The sequence below is a fragment of the Galleria mellonella genome, unplaced genomic scaffold (assembly GCF_026898425.1).
Source record: "Galleria mellonella isolate WM207_F2 unplaced genomic scaffold, CSIRO_AGI_GalMel_v1 utg78, whole genome shotgun sequence".
Lineage (NCBI taxonomy): Eukaryota > Metazoa > Arthropoda > Insecta > Lepidoptera > Pyralidae > Galleria > Galleria mellonella.
The window spans coordinates 3873980-3895810 of NW_026442151.1; the positions used below are offsets into that span (position 1 = coordinate 3873980).

Here is a 21831-nt window from a genome sequence, read left to right on the forward strand (position 1 = left end):
TTACCTTCATATAATTTAAGTCTTTATGCTGTAACTTTGGATCATAACATGGATTGTAAATAACATGTAACATGAAAAAGCACTTAGTTAGCCGGTGTAGTGCGGCCAAGTACGGTTGAGACTAGAACATTGTCTTTTCAGTTGATCGTATTAATGGACCCTCTTGTCACTATGGTCGCTCCGAAGTGTGTGGTCATATATCGTGCTATTATGTATTACATAAAAAAATTATTGTATTAGTATAAATTTAGTAATTCATACAGATTTTTATATGTAAGTAGCAGTACATCACTTAACATCTTTATTATATTATCTTTATTTCAACCTACCCACTTCTATATGTTCTCCTTTAATCAAAAGTTGTCTGTAAGAGATTGCCCTATCGATAAGATTGCCTTTTGTACCTTAATGCGTATATTTTAATCTGTACTTCAAGCTACTGTATTTCACTTAAATTGTTTATATGTCATTGTTTATTTTTATGTTTTTGGTGCAATAAAGAGATAAATAAATAAATAAGTATTACCCCCAATATTATAATATAACAAATATATTGTCACATCATCATCATATTAGTCGTTAAATATTCATTGCTAAACATAAGCCGTACCCATAAATTGGGTTTTGTTAGTAGTTGCTACGGTTGGCAGGCGGGTTGGCAACTACAGTCCATGTTCTGACCATTAAGTTTCCTTAGTCGCCTTTTACGACATCCACGGGAAAATCAGAGGCCTATTCAGTGCCGGAATCATTCGGCATGGAAGGAAGGGATCGTTAGTAATGCGGACTACATTCCCATTACTAGCAATATACCCTATCAGGTGACCTCCACGTAGTCCCTCCTGGAAACCATCGTGCTGAATTCCAGGTGTATTCATTATGTAGGGCTAACTGACCCGCTTTTTCATTGTCACCTATCATCACTCACTGGTGTTTTGACAACGTATACCGTTAGCGCGGGCCAAGCTACCATTCTATTATGATCTACAATAAAAAATAAAAAAAAAACACACGGCGTGTATATTGACTATTTTGTTCAAATATGGATTGAAAAATGTTGTCAATATATTCTAAAGGGTACCATTTGTTATGTTTCATTGATGTATCTACAGTATTTTGTTGGTGATAATGATAATTATTTCGCAATACATGCGGGTAATCAGAATATTGGAGCAGGTCAAGCCATTTTGAGTACTGAAAATTACTCACGTGTAGCTGGAATTGACATCTTTGTACGTAATCTTTTTTTATAGGGAGTTTTTATTGAGGTATTTAAGACTATTTTTTAGGTTGGGTCTTTAAAAACATAATGACTTTACGTATAGTTAGAAGCTCCTTCCACAATCTGGGGAAGCACCTGAGCTCCGCTATCCTCTAAATACACCTATGAGGGTAGTGTCCAGTAGTGGATTATTATTTGGGTTTGTAAGATGTGATTAAAATATTTTGGGCTGAAAGTGAGTGTTAGTGATGGTGCCCTTTTGCTAGCAATATATCCTATCAGTTCGACATTTATGCGGTGCTCTCTGGAAACTATCTTGGTTATTTTTTTATGAATTCGTCACTATGGCCCAACTGATCTGGTTTCATCTTCACTTATCATCTCTTTTTGGGAACCCGCCAGAGTATACAAATAGCGCAGGTATGGTTATTATTCCTTTGTTACTCATAAAAAAAAATAAGAACCTCTTTCACGTCAACCCCATCGGAGAGGGGGAAAAGGGATTGTTAGTAATGGAGACTGAGAATCCCATTGCTAGCCATATACCCAACCAGGTCGACCTCTGGAAACTATCATGGTTAATTCTTGATGAATTCATCATGATGGGCTAACTGGTTTGTTTTCATTCTCATCTATCACTCTTCACTGGTGCCCCGCCAGCGTATCCCGTTAGCGTAGGTGAGGTTACCATTTCATTTTCACTCATGAAAAAACACCCCATCGGAGAGTAGTCATACAGATGTAAGCAAGCAAAGTTTGCAATATTAAACTCTTACATATTATTTTTATGTAATTTGGAATGGTTATGATGTTAAATTGTTATTCAGAACAAATTAATGGTGGTAACCGTTGTCTATACAGAAGAACAATACTGTGTAGCTCTACTATATATTGTAACGTTCATAGTGCTTTAGGAGAAGTGCTCCAAGAAGTAAGGTATATAATTTTATTATCATATTCTTAAAACCAAAACACAGACATGTAGCATACTATTTGACGGAAAAATCATGAGTTGGAAAGAGATATTTATGTGGATAATTGCTGGCATCATCTAATATGGAACACATAGGTGAAAATAAAAATAAATATTTTTTATATAAAATTTATTCTACTATGACTATTACAATTACAATAGTATTTATGTAATTTATTGCGTATTTTATTATCAAATCACATGTATAAAATAATCAACACTACGCATTGATATTTGTTATATTGGACTTAACTCTATGTAATTAAAAATAAATGGAGTATCATAAAATTCAGTTTTAAATGTTTACCCAAGAAACAGAGACATAATGCTTAATATATATATTTACATTATAATTATCAAATCTGGTAAACGTGTGTTGCTAAAGGAAATTTGCCATTGCAAGAGTATTAATGCTCGAGAAAAAAGATCAAATATTTTAACAAGACATAAAGGAAGAAAAGACCAATAAAGAAGAATTGTCAGATACAAAGTATATTGTCAATACAATACTGGGTAGTATTATAGTTTATTGATTAGACACAATAAAAAAATATAATGAAATTAGGTATAAAGTAAGAGAAGTAATCAAATTAAGAATGAAACTTAAATATGTATATTGAAAAAAAAAAAAAGAAAGGAATCAGAAATGAAATTGAAGATGTAAGAAAAGTCTAAGTGAGTGATATCGTAGACGAAAATTACAACACTGCAAGAACTGACACACGTGTATCACAGGCGTATATTTTTATACAAAATGTACGCTGTGTCGATATTTACAATAAGGCTTGACTTTTCTCCTTTGTAGATTAAATATAGAAAGTAATAACTATAAATATTATCAGTCAATAAACCGACGTATGTAAATACTTTTAAAAGTCATATAAAAATATTTGTATAATAGTAAAAAAATATATTAACACTTGAGTATAAAGATATTAGCATAAAATGTAATAAAAATTCAAACTATGCCTTTAACTATCTCTTCGATAATAATTAAGACATAATTCGAGATAAAAAAATAAGTAAGTAACTAATAATGTATTGAAAAAGCAATTTGATATTTTATATATGTTTCTGAAAATAAAAAAAAAAAATGATAAATACAAAGCATGTTTGCTGTTAAACGTTCCTGTAAATTATATTATTATTCATATTTAATACAAGCAATAACAAAAATAGAATGGATAATACTTGTAATGTAAATTTTGTATTAACTTTTTATTGACGTTTCAAGTTTTGATTTTTATAAATTTTTTTTAAATGTACTTTTTTATTATATATAGTGAAATTACTATATATAAAATACATACGGAAGATATTTCGTAGAAATAGATAAGAATTATAGTTTTACAGTTTTATATAACTTCTTTTACAAGTATAATAAAATTTACATTTAAATAAAATGTATACATATAAATACTACTATGTATACGTATATTAGGTTTTATAAAAAAACTTTGGCTTCTTAAAACTAAGATGGCTATTTGATAAAAAAAACAGCACCTTTTATATACACGATATACATTCGTTTTCGTTCGTACGTCATTTCATATTTCAAACGGTAGAACAAAATATGGCAGTACGAGTTTAAAATTCTATTCGTATTTGATCTAACATCATTCAACTAGTTCCATCCGTATAAATCATGGAACTATCTCACGTAACATATATATTATTGTATGAAAAATCGTCTAATAATGTGGTATTCTTACAATTTTAAATAATATTGCATTTTACATTTATAAATTGATATAAGCGATATAATAAACGGAAAAATTTTGTATCGTTCTTGCATTTCTCGAGGAAAAAATGAGCAATGGATTAAATATACACATTCTTTACTAGCCGGTGAACAGTTCTTGCTAACTAAAGGAACTAGTGGGAATGATTCGGCTTTAAGTCGAGAGATCAAGTGAGCTCATCAACCTCTCGACGTTCGTCAATGATGTATCGAGGGGAAGATCGGTGTTATCGCTGGCAAATGGTTCCCACATCGCGGGAAATTTGGCGGGACTGGTGGTAGATCTCGTTGAGTTCCTATATGAAGTATAAGATTCATGCCAATCACTATGTGGTAGATGAAGTGGCAATGCATTAGCCAATAACCTGCAATTTAAGAGAAAGTGGTAAGTGTTAGTATTAGTGAAACGTTCATTATTATAATATTTAGTTTTATAATATGCTCTCAGCTTAAGGGCATACTAATAATAATAATTATAATAATTCTTTATTACGCACTAAACATAATAAAATGAAAACATTTTTAAAAGATTGTGCATTACGAAATACGGCCTTATGGCTTTTAAACATAACTTGGTATATTAAGGCATATTAAGGCATTTTATGACTTTTTATTAATGTAGACTAATTTATTTATAATTAGCCTTTAATCACAATATTTTAATTAAATATTATAATTTTAGAATATATTTAACAGGCTTTGCTCGTCATTTGTTTGTCTATAAGCAAAATTTCAATTACTATGACTAAAGTTTTAGTTGCAATGTTTAGTTGTATTAGTTTGATGGTGACAGTATATTAAAGAATTTCATCAACAGATCTTACCTAACACGAGACTAATTCAGGAATTTCTATTTCCTCATATTTTATTGAAAATGAAAGTGCTTTTTCAAGAGCAATGAGGTAATATATGTATATTATACAGATTTAATATATGAGATTTTGGAATCTGTTTTAATGATATATGTGTAATATATTATAATCTTAATTTTTAAAATTAGTTGAGATCAAAAAATCATTAAAAATCGTATGTAAATTCCATAAATATGATGTTAAAGTATATCATATAAAAGTCTCTACTTACTTTATACCTTATCCAGTTACATTACTTCTTAACTCCTTTTTTTAGGGTAAAATTGCTATGAATGTTATTATTATTAGAATTACTACCACGAGTATATTAGGTACTACTTTGCCTAGCATTCTTATTGATAACTTATGGTATATTATTATTTTTACCTGGATTATCAGCTTTCAGCCTTAGAACAACGTATCCGTTGTTAGGCACTGCCAATGTATCCTTGTAAGGGGGTAAATTGTATTGCCTATGCAGCAATCCTTTCCTGTCAAGATCCAATGCATGTTTTAAGTTGATTTTCTTGATGTTCTTGTCTGGGGAACGTCCCATACCAATGACGTTATACGATGCTCCGTGAAGATGGAACGGATGGGATAGATTCGGCGATTGTACTGTGGATTGTAATAACAAATTTGGATTACAATATGTGTATGGAAAATTAAAATAAATATACGTATTTGATGAAAAGTAATTTACTTTAAAATGTAACAGTAATAGAATAATTAAAATAAAATATTAATAGAAAGTTATAACATTTAAAATTCAACGATATTATTTATAATATAATAGTGAATAACTTTCACTCAAGAATATGGCTCGAAAATTGATTCTATGATATTACATTAGATACATAATACACTAGTTTATATGAAAGATAATATTTTTTTTTATTTTCAACTTTCTTAGGAAAATTTTACGTAAACTATTTATGGATTTCGGATTTTTTCATTCATTTGTTAACGGATGCACAATTGTTTAATTTAATTGGTTTGACGAACTATATAATGCGGGTGTTATAACAGTTTTTGTTATTAAATTAGTATTGTTCCTGCGAGTGCTGCAATTTATCAATGACTTTCTATTTAAAAATCAAAACATTTAATCATACCTATCAAACTAGACTTTCATAAAATGACGGATCATTGTTTTTATTTCACTAGTTGTAATACTGGCAGTGATAAAAGGATATGTTATAAAAAATGGTTTCTGAGTTGAATTCTCCTAACTTAAGAACGAAATAACTAAAAGTAAAATCTTCTCTCAGTTCGGATGTTGTAATTGGTATATATTTAGTCATATTTATACTAAGCATTATCTTTGGGTTTGGATTAAACTTAAACTACATTCAATCTAGTTTAGATCGAAAGTTTACTGGTTTTTTGTAATAAATCTATATATAGTAAGTTTATAAATTTCCCATTACAGATGTATAACGCTATGTGTCTTCATGTTTAGTTAGCGTGAGAAATAAACAATTTCAAAGATATTGATTGTAATCTTTATTTTTTATATCTGTTGTAAATATAGTCTATGAAATATTGTATCTAGTATAAATAAACTTCAGATGATAAAATAACATTTTTTTTACCTTCATCAACAAGTACAATCTCCACAATAGAGTTCAGTGGTACATCGATCATATGAGTGCAGCGGCAGTCGACAGCACAGTTGGCTGGACGGTTGTCACCGTTGCAGAAAAGTTCCGGTGACAACTCGTGCATTTGGGAGAGCGGCGGCGCGGGCGGCGCCATGTATGAAATTTCATCCACTAAACTGATTACGTGATCACCACCAGGAGCCACTAAAACATAAATTAGGTTTATTGTAATCGACTTAATAGTTTTTCATCCAGTTGGCAATGTAAAATGGTTGTTTTCAATCGAAATTTCAAAATAAACGAGTAAGTTATTAACGAATTAAAAAATATAGAGTTTCCTCAGGTAAAAATCAAAACAGAAAGTAGATAGTGCAGTGATCTGAATTTAATGTGACACAAAAAGAATGTATAAAAATTAGGAATGGATTTCTAATTCTCCTATTTTCCACTGATTGTAAGAAAACGATATTTAATTAAAACCAATTTTGCATTCAAGATGACTTAAATTTTAACTATAATAGTAAATTAGTTCATTCTTCAAATAAGAGTTGCTATGTAATATTTTCAATTATATTATATACGTAATTATAATATCGCATAGTCATTACTGATGACATGCTTTTTTAACTGTCGAAATCTCTTTTTAGATATATACATTTCTTAAGTCTTAGATATTATAGAATTTAATTATAAAGTTACCTAAGAAATTCCTGTATGTATTCTCCTTGAACAGATCCTTTGGTTTATAGAAATGGAATCGGAACGGAAGGAATATTTTAACGTCTGGTCTTTCCTGCAAAACTGCTTTATCCACTGGTTTTGCTGACTTCAGATTACTCACGCATACTGCGTCGTTCCTCTTTCTGTCACAAATTGCATCCAGCGGATTCATGATCTGATAGATATAATATATGAAGTTTAATAATTACGCGATATTTAAAAATATAATATAAGAGCAAGCTTTGAACAATATTTACAAGCAGTAAATTAAAGATATAATTGTACAACCTGAATCCGTGTAAGGTGGTGAATTCCATCATTCCTCTATTCCCTTTAAATTAACAGTACAGAGGAAGAATTCTATCTAAATAATGTAATGTGAAGATATTAATTATTAGTGTAGTTTTTTATTAATATCCAGCTATGTATTAATAAGTAAATAGTGAACCCTTATTTACAATAGGTACAGTAATCTAAAAAAAGGCTTTTTATAAGGTACAACGTAGCGCACTGAAATATAATTATTCATGTACAGTATCTCTATATTGTAGGTCGTTGATGCATGAAAATAAATAATAACATTATTTTTATAAATTTTATTAAATGGTATAAAAATTTACAATTTTCTTAAACTAGAGTAGAATGTTATGATTATTCACTGCTAAAGTACGGCACTAACAGCAATATATCGAGTTATATAATTTTATACAAAACATTGAATTTCGTACTCGTACTATTCTCGAGACTAGTGTATACCAATACATTTCGTGAATGTCAGTTGGCACAAATTCAATTTCATTACATTTAAATTCAATTACATTCAAATAATAATATGTTTTATTTCCCTTAAAATAATGGTAACATGGAAATGGTAACGTTTTCGGTACAGCTATCTATAAATATTTATTTACAGTCTTCAATGTTTACGGAATTTCTTGTTTTTGCGAACTATGTTGTGTATTTACAAGTATTGCAGGCTATTTATATACATCTACTATGAGTTTGTTTCATGCAGTACGTATAAGGTTAGTAACGGGTAAAAAACTTAAAATGTTAAAGCAAATAATTCTAACAAAAAATTAAATATATACACGTAATAAATATCCTTGGTGAACTATAAAATGGCAAGTTGTTAGTTACAGAACAAACATGTTCGTATCGGTAGAAAGGGTACCTTACTGTAAATGAAGAAATTACAGATACAAGAGCCTCAGACGACATATTTATATTTTAAGGCAACATAATTAAAGCAATTACAAAATTATCACCGAGTATGGCATAAAATGATGTTGAAGTAATCTCAAAGAAAAAGGTATCACCTTTAAATAAAATCACAAGACCGTCAGAACTCTCGTGGAATCATTCGAATACAAAATAAACACATACGGCCGAACCGAGCACTTCGAATCAGCCGAACACATCACACATAACAAACATAAATTTACACTTAGTTAACATAATTAATCAACTGATGTATTTATTCCTGCAAATACAAGAATTGGAATCTGTTATAGGAACCGATTTAGTGGAGCGAGATTGGTGGGAGGTGGTCGCCGCACGTGGGGAAGTTCGGAGGCACAGGGGGAAGATCAGCCTGGGTTCCTACTTGTAGCACCACGTTCATACCGATTACTATGTGGAAGAGGAAGTGACAGTGAAGAAGCCAGAAGCCAGGGTTGTTGGCTCTGAAACGGAGGATGACGTAGCCGTTGTTTGGTACGGCAATAGTATCTTTAGCTGGTGGGAGATCGCCTTGTTTTAGGTGACGTTCGAGGAGACCACGCCTGTCGAGATCTAGAGCGTGCTTCAAGTTGATCTTCTTGACGTTTGTATCAGGTGATCGACCGATACCAATAACGTTGTAAGCGTATCCGTGCAAGTGGAATGGATGAGATAAGTTTGCAATTTGAACTGAAAAATCAAAAGACGTGATTAGAAATTGAATCAGAGATATGTTGAAATTATAATTCAATAATGTATCATCTGGTTTGACTAAATTATAACTATACGTACCTTCATCTACAAGTACAATTTCTACCACAGCGTTGAGTGGTATGTCCACTTTGTGGGTACACATACAGTTTTGCCCACAGTCAGCTGGTCGGTTGTCGCCATTGCAAAATTGCTCAGGATTGATATCATCATACTGACTAATTAATGGGGCTGGTGGTGCCATGTAAGAAATTTCATCGATCAAACTGATTACATGATCTCCCTGGGGGGCAACTGTGGAAATTAAAGATTATATTAATACCATTATAATATGTAATACTAATCTGGTTTATTTAGATACAAAAACTTACCTAAATATCTGTTGTAAGTATTCGGTTGGAACAACATTTCTGGTCTGTATAAGAAGAAGCGGAAAGGCAAAAAGATTTTAACATCAGGCCTTTCCTGAAGAATGGCGGGATCAATGTTTCTTGCATTTCTCAGTTGACTTACACATACAGCATCGTTTCTTGGAACATTACATCTTGCATCCAATGGATTCATCACCTGAATAGTTAGTGAGGAGAAAGGTACGTGCAGTTACTAGTAAATACGTGCATGATCTACATGTTTTCTACTGATTTGGTATCAATGACTAGTCTCTAATTCAATTTTGTACTACTTGATCTTGAATAAGTGCTTACAGTATTACCGATTCAAAATATTTATAATAATTAATTCTATGGTGATAGCTATAGTAGTGGTAAGTATTATATAGATACACTATAAAGGATACTACAATAATACTTTGTTACTACTCTAATGAAAATAAGTATTTACACAGTCAAGATTTAAGAAATATGTAGAAGATGACTGTACAATAAAACTGTATAAACATGTTTTGTGTTTATTTAGAAGAGATCGTTCGCTATATATATGAAACTAATTATTGAAGTTTAACCAAACAAATTGTACCGAACTCGACTTTGCAAGATTTTATTGAGGTTGTGTTGGCTTGGAGTATCCACTGTGCAATATCCGCCGATTAATTTCTTAGTCAAGTAGGTATTAACGGTTATGACGAAAACTTCATGTTGTCAACTAATTGATCTTACAGAATGTAAATTATGGGCGACTAGTAGCAATTTCTAAAGGAATTTATTTACAATAATGTTATAGAAGTTTTAATTTGCCCTTACCTAAACTATATTTTACAGTATTTTTGTTATATGTACACTGGCTCAACAAACTTACCACTCCCTGTGGAAGGCCGACATCATATGTAGGCGCTGGGCTAGATGGCTGATAGGGTCCTCTTGCGTACCTAAGGATAGCCAATTGCTGTGCTCTTTTTGTACCACACTCTCCAAGGCCTCGGACTTGGATCCAATAAGCACCAGGAATATTATTGGCTTCGATAACAAAGTCGTATCGTTCACCTGTCATGATATATAAAGGTACACTTTAGAGCATTTGTATAAAAAAGATATTTGAGTTAATTGATATGTAGGTGCCTATAGAAACTGTAAGCAGTAAATACGATCTTTTTATTATAAATATTTAACCATACAAATTTTTTTGTATAGATTAAACAAAGATTGTTTCAATATTTTAAAGTCGTACTGGTTTCATTTCCTATTCTTTCACTGTTATGGCTATTAATCACTGGAACGCACTCCCGCTTGATATAAGATCTGCTCGAAGCAAACTAGCTTTTAAATATAAAGTACGCTCTTATTTAAAAAAAAATCACTTTAAATCTTGCTGGTTACTCTGAGTCATAGATTGTTATTTGCTCTTTTATTACAGTTAATTGTTTGATATATATAGTAATATTTTACGTATTTATTTATGTATGTATATATTTATTTAGTTAATATATTATATGTATGTCTATATTAGTCCAATTGTATGTTTATAATAGTTTTTATTGTGCATGTAATCAAGTATTGCTTTACTTTTCCTCTATTCAATAATGCACCGCCTACTTATTTTTCGGTTTGCCTATTGGTTAATTGGTAGAGAACTCCGAGCGGTGTTAAGTCCGCCAAGTATACATAGAATTTTACTGTGTATTAAAGTTTAAATAAATAAATAAAATTTCAAGTTGATGACAATAACTACGTTATTTTAACTACAACTTATATGCATTATAGTACTAACCTGAGAAAGATATGATTGTGTTCACTTGAACTGGCTGCACTGGTTCTCCATCTGTAGCTATTATAGTCAGGTTGTGGCCTTCGACTGTTAGTTGAGCTGGACATACTGAAGCGAAAGCACTGATCATTCTGAACCTGTATCTCCTTCCTGGCGTGATCGTGAATACTTCCAATGGGGTGTTAGTCATAAAGCCTGTGTTAGGATCTCTGAATTGTCCCTTTCCGTTGATCAATACAGATTCGGGGTCTTGGCCAGTGTTAACGGCGAGCCGACCAGGATATCTCTCAGCTGCATCCTCGTGGAGCCAGTCGCTGAGTAGTATGACGTGAGTGGTTAAATCATAGTCGTATAAGTGGCTATTCGGATCTTTGGATGGAGGCTGACGAACGACGATGCTACCATATAATCCGTCAAGTTTCTGTAGACCAGTATGAGCGTGCCAGAAGTGGGTGCCCGCGTTACCTTGCCATTGATATCTGAAATGTAAAAATGAAATGTGATGACTGTAATGTCTATTATATTCATTGGATTGCCATTCTTAAAGACTAATATGTAATTCCTCTGTACTATGAAATTAAATTGTCATATTTCACACTTGAAATTGAAATATGGCTGTTTGGTGGCTGAAATAATTGTATATTAAAATAAAGATTTTGTTTTTAATTTAGTTATTAAGAGTAACGTCACCATTCAATTAATTTATCACAATGTGTTTGAGTTAGTGCAGCTAAAGAAATTAAAAAAAATATATGTAATAATACTAAGTACCTGAAAGTATTTCCTTGTTGGATAGGACACTGCGTAACGAATGGAACACCATCGTAATATTGGGATCCTCTCTGCCAGATTCCATGCCAGTGAATTGTTACCTCCATACCCTCCATATGGTTCTCGACATCGATAACAACTTTATCGTTCTCGCAGACCTGGATGGAGGGTCCAGGCAACATTCTGTTTGCAGTAAGGATACCTCGTTCGACACCATCGGCCAAGACGCACTGGCAGTGAGACCACACGACGTTGGTTGCATTTGGCGTACACACTTGACAAGCCCTGAAATAGGCAATAAATGTGCAGGTAAAGACTATGTAGGTCAATTACGATTATGTCATAAGTTGGAGCAATATGACAACTAGTTGTGTTTATCAGTTTCTTTTGATTGCACCATAATTTCCTAAGAATTCGCTATCATGAAAAGGTAATATTTGCATAAGGCCTGCCGCCACCTATCAATTACGTGCCCCTAAGGAATTTGGATCACTTGCCATATAGTCGTGTACGGCATTGAGTTTTGTGTTTAGCAGCCCGTGTGAAACAAAGCGTAAAATGTGTGAATAAAAAAGTCGGTCGGTGGGTCGTTCGTTTCTAATAGTATCACGACTTTGCGTGAGGTTATATATTTTTAGAAGAATATGGAATTCGTGGTTTAGATGACTTGCAGATAACACGGGACTGTTAGCTAAGAATTACTTAAGTTGCATTTCCCAATATAATTTGAAGGTATTTTTTATTGTCCCTTACACAGAAATTAAGCATTATGACCCACTCCGTTTCAATTTGGCTTGTATTTGTTCTATTAGAGCAGTCGGTCACTACACTTAGATTACTGGGAAAGCCACTTAAGTTTGTGTGGTAACACTATTAGTAGAAGAAGGTCTTAAGAGTTTGTAATTACAAGATCACTTTAATATTGATCCCTACCAATATAAATCAAGCAGGTTGTATGCTTTGTTATCATAATTTCTTTGTTACTTTGTTCTATTTGGGAATTCATAAAGAATACCTATTGCGCCAATCGTAATTCAAATTAACTCTCTGAATCCATTTCCTTAATTTTTTTTTTATAATTAATGAGGTTTACTGTTGCGTGTGTTCTTCATCGTTAAAGTTCTCTGATATGAATTTAGTCATGATTATTATTAAATTTACGATTTCTAAGAAAATTCTCGTTTAAAACGCCACAAGTTGACACTTGACCATTTAGTTATTATAGAACAGTATGAAGTTTGTACGACAATATAAAATATAAAGACAAATTATTTTAAAAAGAAATAAGTTATGAAAATATTAGTATAAATAAAATAATTGTGCACGTTATTAAAATATTTACGTCGACGTGAACGAACTCGTGGGTATGTACAAAACCTATGACAAGGCTAAACTTGCAAAATGAACTATAATATAAAATGCGGTGAACGGAAGGAAAAACTATATTGTAGTAGTTAGGTGGCTGAAGTAGGCAATTTTTTCACGCAATGTCACTACGAGGAGTTCTGAAGGCGTTGGCCTTTGTCCGCCAGTGTAATAATTCATTTCCTTTTAAGTAAAAACAATAATGCTTTGTATAGTTTCATTGTGAGTTTTTCCAAAGGATACTCGCTTTAATATCGTTTTTCTGTAACGGAAATTAATCAATGTTTAATCAACATTGTTTTTATTAACTATGGATTTTTCCGATAGTTTTAGCAACAAAGAAACTAAGATTGGACTGTACAAATAACTAACATATATCTACACATTATAAATATCTACATATATATTATCAGGGTGAAAAAAAGAGAGTATTAGCAATTAATTTAAATGCTTTTTTTTAAAGAATATACGACATGTTAAGTCGTCAAGTTAGGAGGTCCAAATATTTCATAATTTTTTACTATTGTTTCTATGAGAAATAGTTTTCTTTTATTCATAGAACAATCTTTTAAAAAGAGCAAGAAGAAAAGGTTTAAATTGGATATAAATATTTGACTAATAATAAAAGTTTACAAAGATAGTTGTATGTTTAGGTATTTTTTTTAATGGGTGTAAATGGAATGGTATCCTCACCTGCGCTATCGGTATACACCGGCGGGGCATCAGTGAAGAATGATAGATGAGGATGAAGCAGGTTAGTTAGCCCATCGTGACGAATTCAACAAGAATTGTTCACGATGGTTTCCAGGGGGAGCCACGTGGAGGTCGACCTAACAGGGCATATTGCTAGCAATGGGGCTATCAAACTCCATTGCTAACAATCCCTTTCCCCCCTATGTTTAGGTATTAAAACGATTACTACACAATGCACCTCCCCTAATCGTCATAGTAACTCATTAATGTCTTATAAAATCGGACACGAATTTGTAGGATACAAAACGAGAATTTATTACTCAATCATGTTTAAATAGCTGAAGGAATTTGAATTAAATTTGATATGCAGATAGACCTCGTTCTAGATCATTATGAAATGTTGGTACCTGCTTATTCATTAACAAAGAACAGGCAAACCGGGAAATACAGCTAGTAATTAATAATGCTCAAGTAAAATAAGATTTAGTATTGTTTTCTTGATTGTAGGAAATAATTTCACAATAATATTTTATAAAACATGATCAGCTCAAGATCAAGAGCACTCTGTAAGGCTATTATAATTATTACACTTTTCAGGGTGAAATTATAGTTGCCTTTATTTTTAATGTTTTCAATTAATACCTATATCCAAAAATATCTGTAATGAATTTATAAATAGTTTTGTACAGGTAAATATGCACCGTAAAATATGACTTAATTAATTAAATACATCTTAATTATTTCAACAATGTTTTCATAAAATTCTATAACAGATTTTAATCACATAGTAATTACTGCGTTATTTAAGAGGCCACACATCCTCATATTAATAAATGAGGAAAATTATTCTATGTAACTGTCTATCATAATCACAAGTACAAACACAATAAAATAAATGAATATTCATGGTATTGTCCAATTATTTATACTATACGTCTGTTTTAAATATTGATACCGATAAATATATAAAAAAAAACCCAGTTACTTTCTAGCAAATGTTATCAAATCAACAAACGGGTTGCATATTCTTCATACCAAATTTTTTTTTTTAATTTTTTTATACGTTTAGATCAGTGTTTATCAACGTATGGGTCGCGACCCCCTGGGGGGTCGCGAAGCTTTTATATGGGGGTCGCGAAAATTTACTCAGTAAAAAAAAAACAAAGTTATAAAGAGAGATTTATTAAGAGTAATAATAATTAAAACATTAATAATTAAAACATTTGTATGTTAATAAATTTAAATTCAAATCATCTTTATTCAAATAGACTTGTTTACAAGCACTTTTAAATCGTCATTTATTTTTAATCTACTGCAGGTTTCGGAAGGTTCTTATCTGTTGAGAAGAGCCCGCAAGAAACTCTACAGTTACTCTTTTAAATTTCTGTTAATATTATGTGCATTTATTTATTTATGTCTAAAATTACATGGTTTTTAAAAGCCAGTGCATGATCGTCTAACACCATGCACATTTATCACTCAAGTAATCGTTTAGAGTATAATTAATAATCGTGTATGTTTAATTTTTTTTGATTCAATAAAATTTACTTGATTCAAGATTTTTCTTGATGTAAAACAATTAAATTCTGAAAAATTATTTTCTTGGGTCAATTTTTTTTTTATTTTTATCCATATTACAAAAATATTTGACGTCAACCTTCTTTAGGAATGCATTTGTTGGTGGTTTCCGTCACTTACGATATGGAAGAAAGAATTGAGGAAAAAAGGAAGAGAGCGTTGGAAATGAGTAAAAGAAATTGGTAAATAAGAGGAATAAGGGACTTAAGTGGGAAAGGAAAGGGGGGGACACTGCAGTTTCGGAATAGACTGGGACGTTGCAGTGGCTCGGGAGGCCGGGGTCGCATAAACGTATGCCTTTATTCTAGAATCGGACAGATTTCTAGAGAAGGACACCCTTGACACATAATTATGTACCGAAACCTAATTATGTAAATGCATAAAAATGTCGTATGGATTGAAGTATTCAGTCCGTGCAACGTCTTTGTAACATAAAATGCATGAAAAAAAAGCGAAGGGTCGGGGATCGCGAAATATTTTTTCATACTATATATATATATATTCGTGTCATGAAAAAGGTTGAAAAACACTGATCTAGATAATTAAGGTAAATGCTAAAAACGATTTTATTACACAATTCTCTAAATTCTGTTCTTATTAATTTCGCAATTTTGCAAGGCCTGTTTTTTTTTTCAATTATGCGAACAATATATTAAGTACGTTAAAAATTTATAATTTTGCTCACTTGCATTTTTTGACAACATATTCTTTTGAGTATTACGTAAAGATGACGTTCACTTCCTCTAATTCGTTCAGTGTTTTATTTTTTATTTTATAAAGACTATAGGGAGTAACGATCCATATCAAAATTGTGTAATCTATTAAACGAAACGTAAATGATACTTTTACTTAAATTTTAATTATAAGATAATAAACGTTTAGAAATTGTTAACATTTTTAATAAATGTTTTTAGATTGATTACGAGAGGATATAAACTTTAAGCAGAAAAACCGACTGCTATGGTGACAATTTGTATGAAATCAACACAAGGATGTCATCCTGTTGATTGTAAAAAGAATAATTGAAATTAGCTAAAGTCATATTATGCAACATACAAAAAAAAAACAGTCCAACTAACACCTGCTGTGTAAGTTTGTTAACATTATATCATATTTTGTTGTTTTCGATCTCCACTCTATTGTCATAGCTGCAAATCGGAGGTGAAAAATATTCTAACGGTTCAAGTTTTTATTCCATTGGCGTGCTAAAGAGACAAGTCTATTGTTGATATACTAAAAATCTAGACATGCAATCAGGAACTAAAAAATGCGACAGAAAACAGAGCCCACTACTCGCATACCGAATTAATTATAGAGTCATAATTATATATATATATAAACACGGAGTTTTATATGGGAATGTGAATCATGATGCCTTTGTATGCTATTAGAATCTACATAATACTATATCATAATTTAAGAATTATGATGAAGTTACTTAACAAACAATTTAAAAAATATACTTACGCTCCCAATACGGTGTACAGTTCAAGAGTGAAGTGATAGTAACATATCCTCGGCGGTTCATTTTCTCTGCAAGCTCTGGCGCACTCATCGGGCGCAGACAAGGCAGGATTCCTTCTTAACTCTGCTGTGGCGCTACTTGTGAAATCCAAGTGCTTCAGGGAAGGTTTTCCATTGGCACTTCTAGCCAACGGGGGCAAAGGGTTGTTTCGAATGCCTCCGCTTAGCGGACCGCTGCCGCTAGTTTGAGCGAATGGATTCGAGGAAGGTCCAGCTGTACTCCCAATTGACCCGAATGATCCGAATGGATCGTCCAGGGACGGGTGAGTCTGAACGATTCCGTGAGTGGAAGAGAAAGCGTTGCTAGCGCTTTCCCGGAATGGCGTCGCTGTGCCTGCCGACCACCATGAAGCGGATGTTGACTGGTCATCTGCTTCGCTTAACCCATCTGTAAACAAAATATGCATAAAGTTAGGCAAAAGTTAGCCAAAATTTAGTTTAAATCATTATTAAATAATAAAAATCATGCATTTTCACGTGTGAATTTGTTTCAGTTTTGTTGGCAATATTTTATTTATTGTGAGAGGATTATTATTGACCTATTTACAGATCAAAGCTTCGTTATATATCCGAATAGTTGCTGCTCATTTGTCTATCATAATTTTTTAGTCCCGCATTTTATATGAGTATTTCAAATATTTTAATCAGTTTATTTATCATAATATTTATTTGTTTGTTTATATTTTTCACAGTTCAGTAAAATTAAAATAAGAAAATAGTTAAAAGATGTTTTTTTCACTAAATTATAAAATTAATCGGGAATATTTGTTTACGATGTCTCACTTTGAATTTCTTCAAGAAAAATGGCGAGAAAGAATAACTTAAATCAATTATTGAAGATAACATTGAATTCTGATAGATAAGCAAGCATATACTTTGAAACAATTTAAATATTCATTTGTTACAAGCTATCTCTGATCTTGACTTCTCGACTGCTTTAACATTAAGTATTTATTAGTAGTCGGTAATGAATACTAATGATATGTTTACTTAATACATTTAGCGGTTACTGAGTTTAAATAAATAATAGGGAGTTTATTTAGAATCCGATTATATTTGTGTTACTTAGATGATACTTAAATTTATTGAAAATTTTTTTAGCTATTCCAACTCCATGTTTGCCGTGTGGACTCAGTATAGAACAGGCCACCCCATCCTTTCTCACTGGATGTCGTAATAAACGAATGAGGGAACTCAATGGTAGAGAAGTGGGCAGCAGCGTCCTTCTTAAAATATCATCAAAGCTTAACTGCGGTTGTTAATCGCCTGCCAAGCGTGGCAACGACTGGCAAAAATACTCTTATGGGGGAGACCCATGATCAACAGTAAACATTTAACGGTTGATATAATAATAAATACTCGAGTTCAATTATCACTAAATTGGTCACGAAATCTTTGTAATACGAGGTTTGTCCGGAAAGTACGTATAAAAGTTTTTTAAAAATTTTATTTTACAATTATTCAGGTAAATCAATTTTATCCCCTTCAAAGTACTCCCCCTGTGACATAATGCACTTGTGCCAACGCCGTTTCCACTGTGAGAAGGCTCCTTGAAAGTCCTCTGGTTGTAGGTTTCTCAGCTGCCCCGTCGTAGCTTTTTTTATCTCATTTATGTCCCCCAAATGCCGCCCCCGAAGTACCAATTTGGTTTTTGGGAACAAGAAGAAGTCACACGGGGCCAAATCCGGCGAATAGGGGGGTGTTCGGTCACCGTAATGGAATTTTTACTCAAAAACTCACGGACAACAAGAGAGGTGTGGGCAGGGGCATTGTCGTGGTGAAGAATCCAACGCCCCTCTCGCGCCAATTCTGGACGAACTCGTGCCACACATTGAGCACATCGACGTAGAATTTTCCATCAACTGTCTGGCCTGGAGGGACGAATTCTTGATGGACAATCCCCCGAAATCGAAAAAAACAATCAACATTGTCTTGACATTTGAGCGGGATTTTCTTGATTTTTTTGTTCGTGGTTCCCCGGATGTCTTCCACTCTTTGCTTTCACGGCCATTCTTATTACGACGCGCTGCTCTTCAACGGAAGCGGGCTCCATGCCGACGGGGTTTCGTTAAGAGGTAACTTCACAGATGGCGTGACAAGCCAGTTCGCACCGCACGGCGGTCAGACCAGAAATGAAGCATTGTTAGGGACATAAGGAAGGGGTCCTGCGCTTTGGCCTCCCCACTCCTCTTTCTCGCATTCCAGAACACTTTTATACGAACTTTCCGGACAGACCTCGTAAACAGAATTATTCTTACAATTAAAAGGACTTTTACTTCCTCGTCTCTTTAATCTTGTTTGTTACATGTTTTCACTTCGTAACTTTAATTGAACATTATGTAGTCAGATGTGATCGAGAATTGTACCATGTTTTATTTATTTATTAGTACATATATGTGTACATAGCGGACCTAATGCTAATAGTAATATCTCCCAGTCAAATTTAGGGAAGTGTCAGAATACTCGAATGCGGTTCTAGTAATTATTGATATACATATATACTAAAATTACATAAAATACACTATATTATACACGAAATTGAGAATAATAATAAGAATAGAATACTCAAATGAAGATGGACAGGACACATGATGAGAGGAGATGACAAATGGAGTAAGAAAGTGACAAAATAGTATCCCAGGGAAGGCAAAAGTAAAAGAGGCAAACCCTGCATAATATGGAATGATGACGTCAGGTAAGGGGCTGGAATAACATGGGACAGAGTAGCCCAGGAAAAACGAGAGTGGAAACGGCTGAAGGAGTCCTTCACCGATTGGCAAACAGATCTTCAGAAAATAAGCAAGAATAAGTAATTTTGTTTTATTCAGTTTTCAAAATTTAATGTTTGTTTTTAAAGGCAGTGTTGAGTTGATCTGAATAAAGGTTTATTTTCATAAACATGTTTCAATTTATACAGTAACCATAAGAAATTAAAATCATAGTTCGACTTAAGACAGGACCTTGATAATGTGTACTTTTATTTCCTTATTGGTAAACACTATTAACTTCGGCAACTGATCATAATTTGATATGAGAATAATAACGTTCGATTAGCTGTAATTTAGTTGTAAATTTTTTTAGCAGGCGTAGAATTTTTAGTTTATGTTTTCATAATTTCCGGTTATGCTTTAATTTAATAACGAGTAAGTAATAACCGAGTTTAATAAATAAATAACAGACTTCATTTACTATTTTATTTTTAACTCGTATATTTCGTAAGGTTTTTAATATAGCACGCATTTTTTGTAATAAAATACTATTGCATATCATAGGGTAGATCATGCCATCAATATCATTTAATATAGAATTGAAATGTTAATAAAATGCAACCTTTAAGTTAATAATTGCATTTTTTATGCAACTTAAAATGGCAAAAAAGTTGACGGCCTATGTGATAGAATGTTGTATCCATCGCCTATAAACATGAACAGTATTATATAGATATCATAGTATACTGTGATGCTTTTTATGAGTTGTCATTCCTAAGGACTAAGATGTTAGGTTACGCTTAGTATCCCGTTAGCAAAGTGTAATTGGTTTCGAACAGTTTGGGAAACGAATTATTATTATTATTATTTATTATTCCCTAAGAAAAAAAGACACAGGCACTTTGTACTCAGTAAATTTATTGTCATCCCTTCAATATTTATTCCTTTCAAACCGAAACACAGCCCTACAAACATAGCTTAACTGTTTCATGACAGAATTAAGAATGTGACAGAGTTACTCAAGTAAACGATTTTTGTATTAAGTCTCCCTCTTGTAAATGTGTTTGATTATGAGAGATTTCTCTTGTACATCGTCTTCATCATATCATAAATAATACACTAATAAGTTTTATGTGATATGTAATATGTAGTTATAGTTAACAACCTTGCATAAATAGTCATACAAAAGTGAAATATTACTCCCATAACATAATACTACTTACTAAAGCTTGCTACCGTGTTTCCCGTAGGGCTAGTCAATTAGTTATTTATTAGATTACTTATGTTGCGTTATAAATTGGTCCTATCTAATCGCAGACTTCAAATTAGAGCTGCAGGCACTCACTGCGGTTGCCATGTGGTTTTTGCAACTGTCTTCCTGGTTTATATAGATTGCTGAGAAGTTACCCTATGTATTATAACGTAATAAATGCGTAACAATGAACCGCAGTTACGGTAAAAACAATGTGACAATTTGATAATGCGTTATACAACATGTATTTTGTTTACACAAATACCACTTACATGAAATACCTGTAATATGAGCAAAGCGTATGATGTCATAATATATAATTAGATTTTGTTCTGTAAAGAAAAATAGTAGTTTTATTCGTGACACAAATTGATTGTGAATTTACAATGTAATAATTGAACGAATTTAAACTATATTAATTTTCAACAACTAGTGTCTGGCTTATGTCTAATTAACTTATTACAAATAACTAACGGAACTGATCACTTGATATCTAAAAACGTTATACTTAGTAGCGGGTTGATATAATTAACTAATATCTGTGTATATCTATCAATTATACTGGTTATTAATAACATATCCGACATATCTGTTAATAACAAATAATAATATTATATTTTTTAGTCTATTTGGATAGGTATATGAGTGTTTTGTTTAAAAGAAGTAGATATTTTTTAGTGTGTATGTTATATATTTAACAAAGCTTAACCGATGTGGATAACATTTTTTGTAATCGT

The 21831-nt window shown here is 32.2% G+C and overlaps 2 protein-coding genes across 2 annotated transcripts in view; both read right to left on the reverse strand.

Moving 5' to 3' along the window:
• Nucleotides 1-2316: 2316 nt before the first annotated feature.
• Nucleotides 2317-7593, reverse strand: LOC116413397 (uncharacterized). The gene is made up of 5 exons (XM_031912441.2): nt 7400-7593; nt 7091-7286; nt 6383-6595; nt 5175-5405; nt 2317-4301 (listed from the first exon to the last, which is right to left on the reverse strand). The coding sequence occupies exons 2-5, from the start codon at nt 7281-7283 to the stop codon at nt 4135-4137; spliced, it is 804 nt and encodes a 267-aa protein (XP_031768301.1). The 5' UTR covers nt 7284-7286; nt 7400-7593; the 3' UTR covers nt 2317-4134.
• A 99-nt stretch (nt 7594-7692) lies between these two features.
• LOC113517610 (uncharacterized) overlaps nt 7693-21831 on the reverse strand; it is a 71477-nt gene continuing 57338 nt past the window's right edge. Inside the window, exons 2-8 of the mRNA XM_026902332.3 lie at nt 17078-17522; nt 11975-12259; nt 11207-11682; nt 10298-10482; nt 9415-9610; nt 9125-9337; nt 7693-9022 (exon numbers count right to left, since the gene is read on the reverse strand). Of these exons, the coding sequence (XP_026758133.1) occupies nt 8634-9022; nt 9125-9337; nt 9415-9610; nt 10298-10482; nt 11207-11682; nt 11975-12259; nt 17078-17522 (2189 nt within the window). The 3' untranslated portion in view covers nt 7693-8633. The remainder of the gene's footprint in view (nt 9023-9124; nt 9338-9414; nt 9611-10297; nt 10483-11206; nt 11683-11974; nt 12260-17077; nt 17523-21831) is intronic.

Excerpts from the sequence above, each read along its gene's own strand:
- LOC116413397 (XM_031912441.2), bottom strand. The coding sequence starts at position 7,283 with ATGAATCCGCTGGATGCAATTTGTGACAGAAAGAGGAACGACGCAGTA. Across the intron at positions 6,596-7,090 it reads TACATACAGGAATTTCTTAG|TGGCTCCTGGTGGTGATCAC; the intron begins GTAACTTTATAA and ends TTTATGTTTTAG. Across the intron at positions 4,302-5,174 it reads GCTGAAAGCTGATAATCCAG|GTTATTGGCTAATGCATTGC; the intron begins GTAAAAATAATA and ends CTTAAATTGCAG.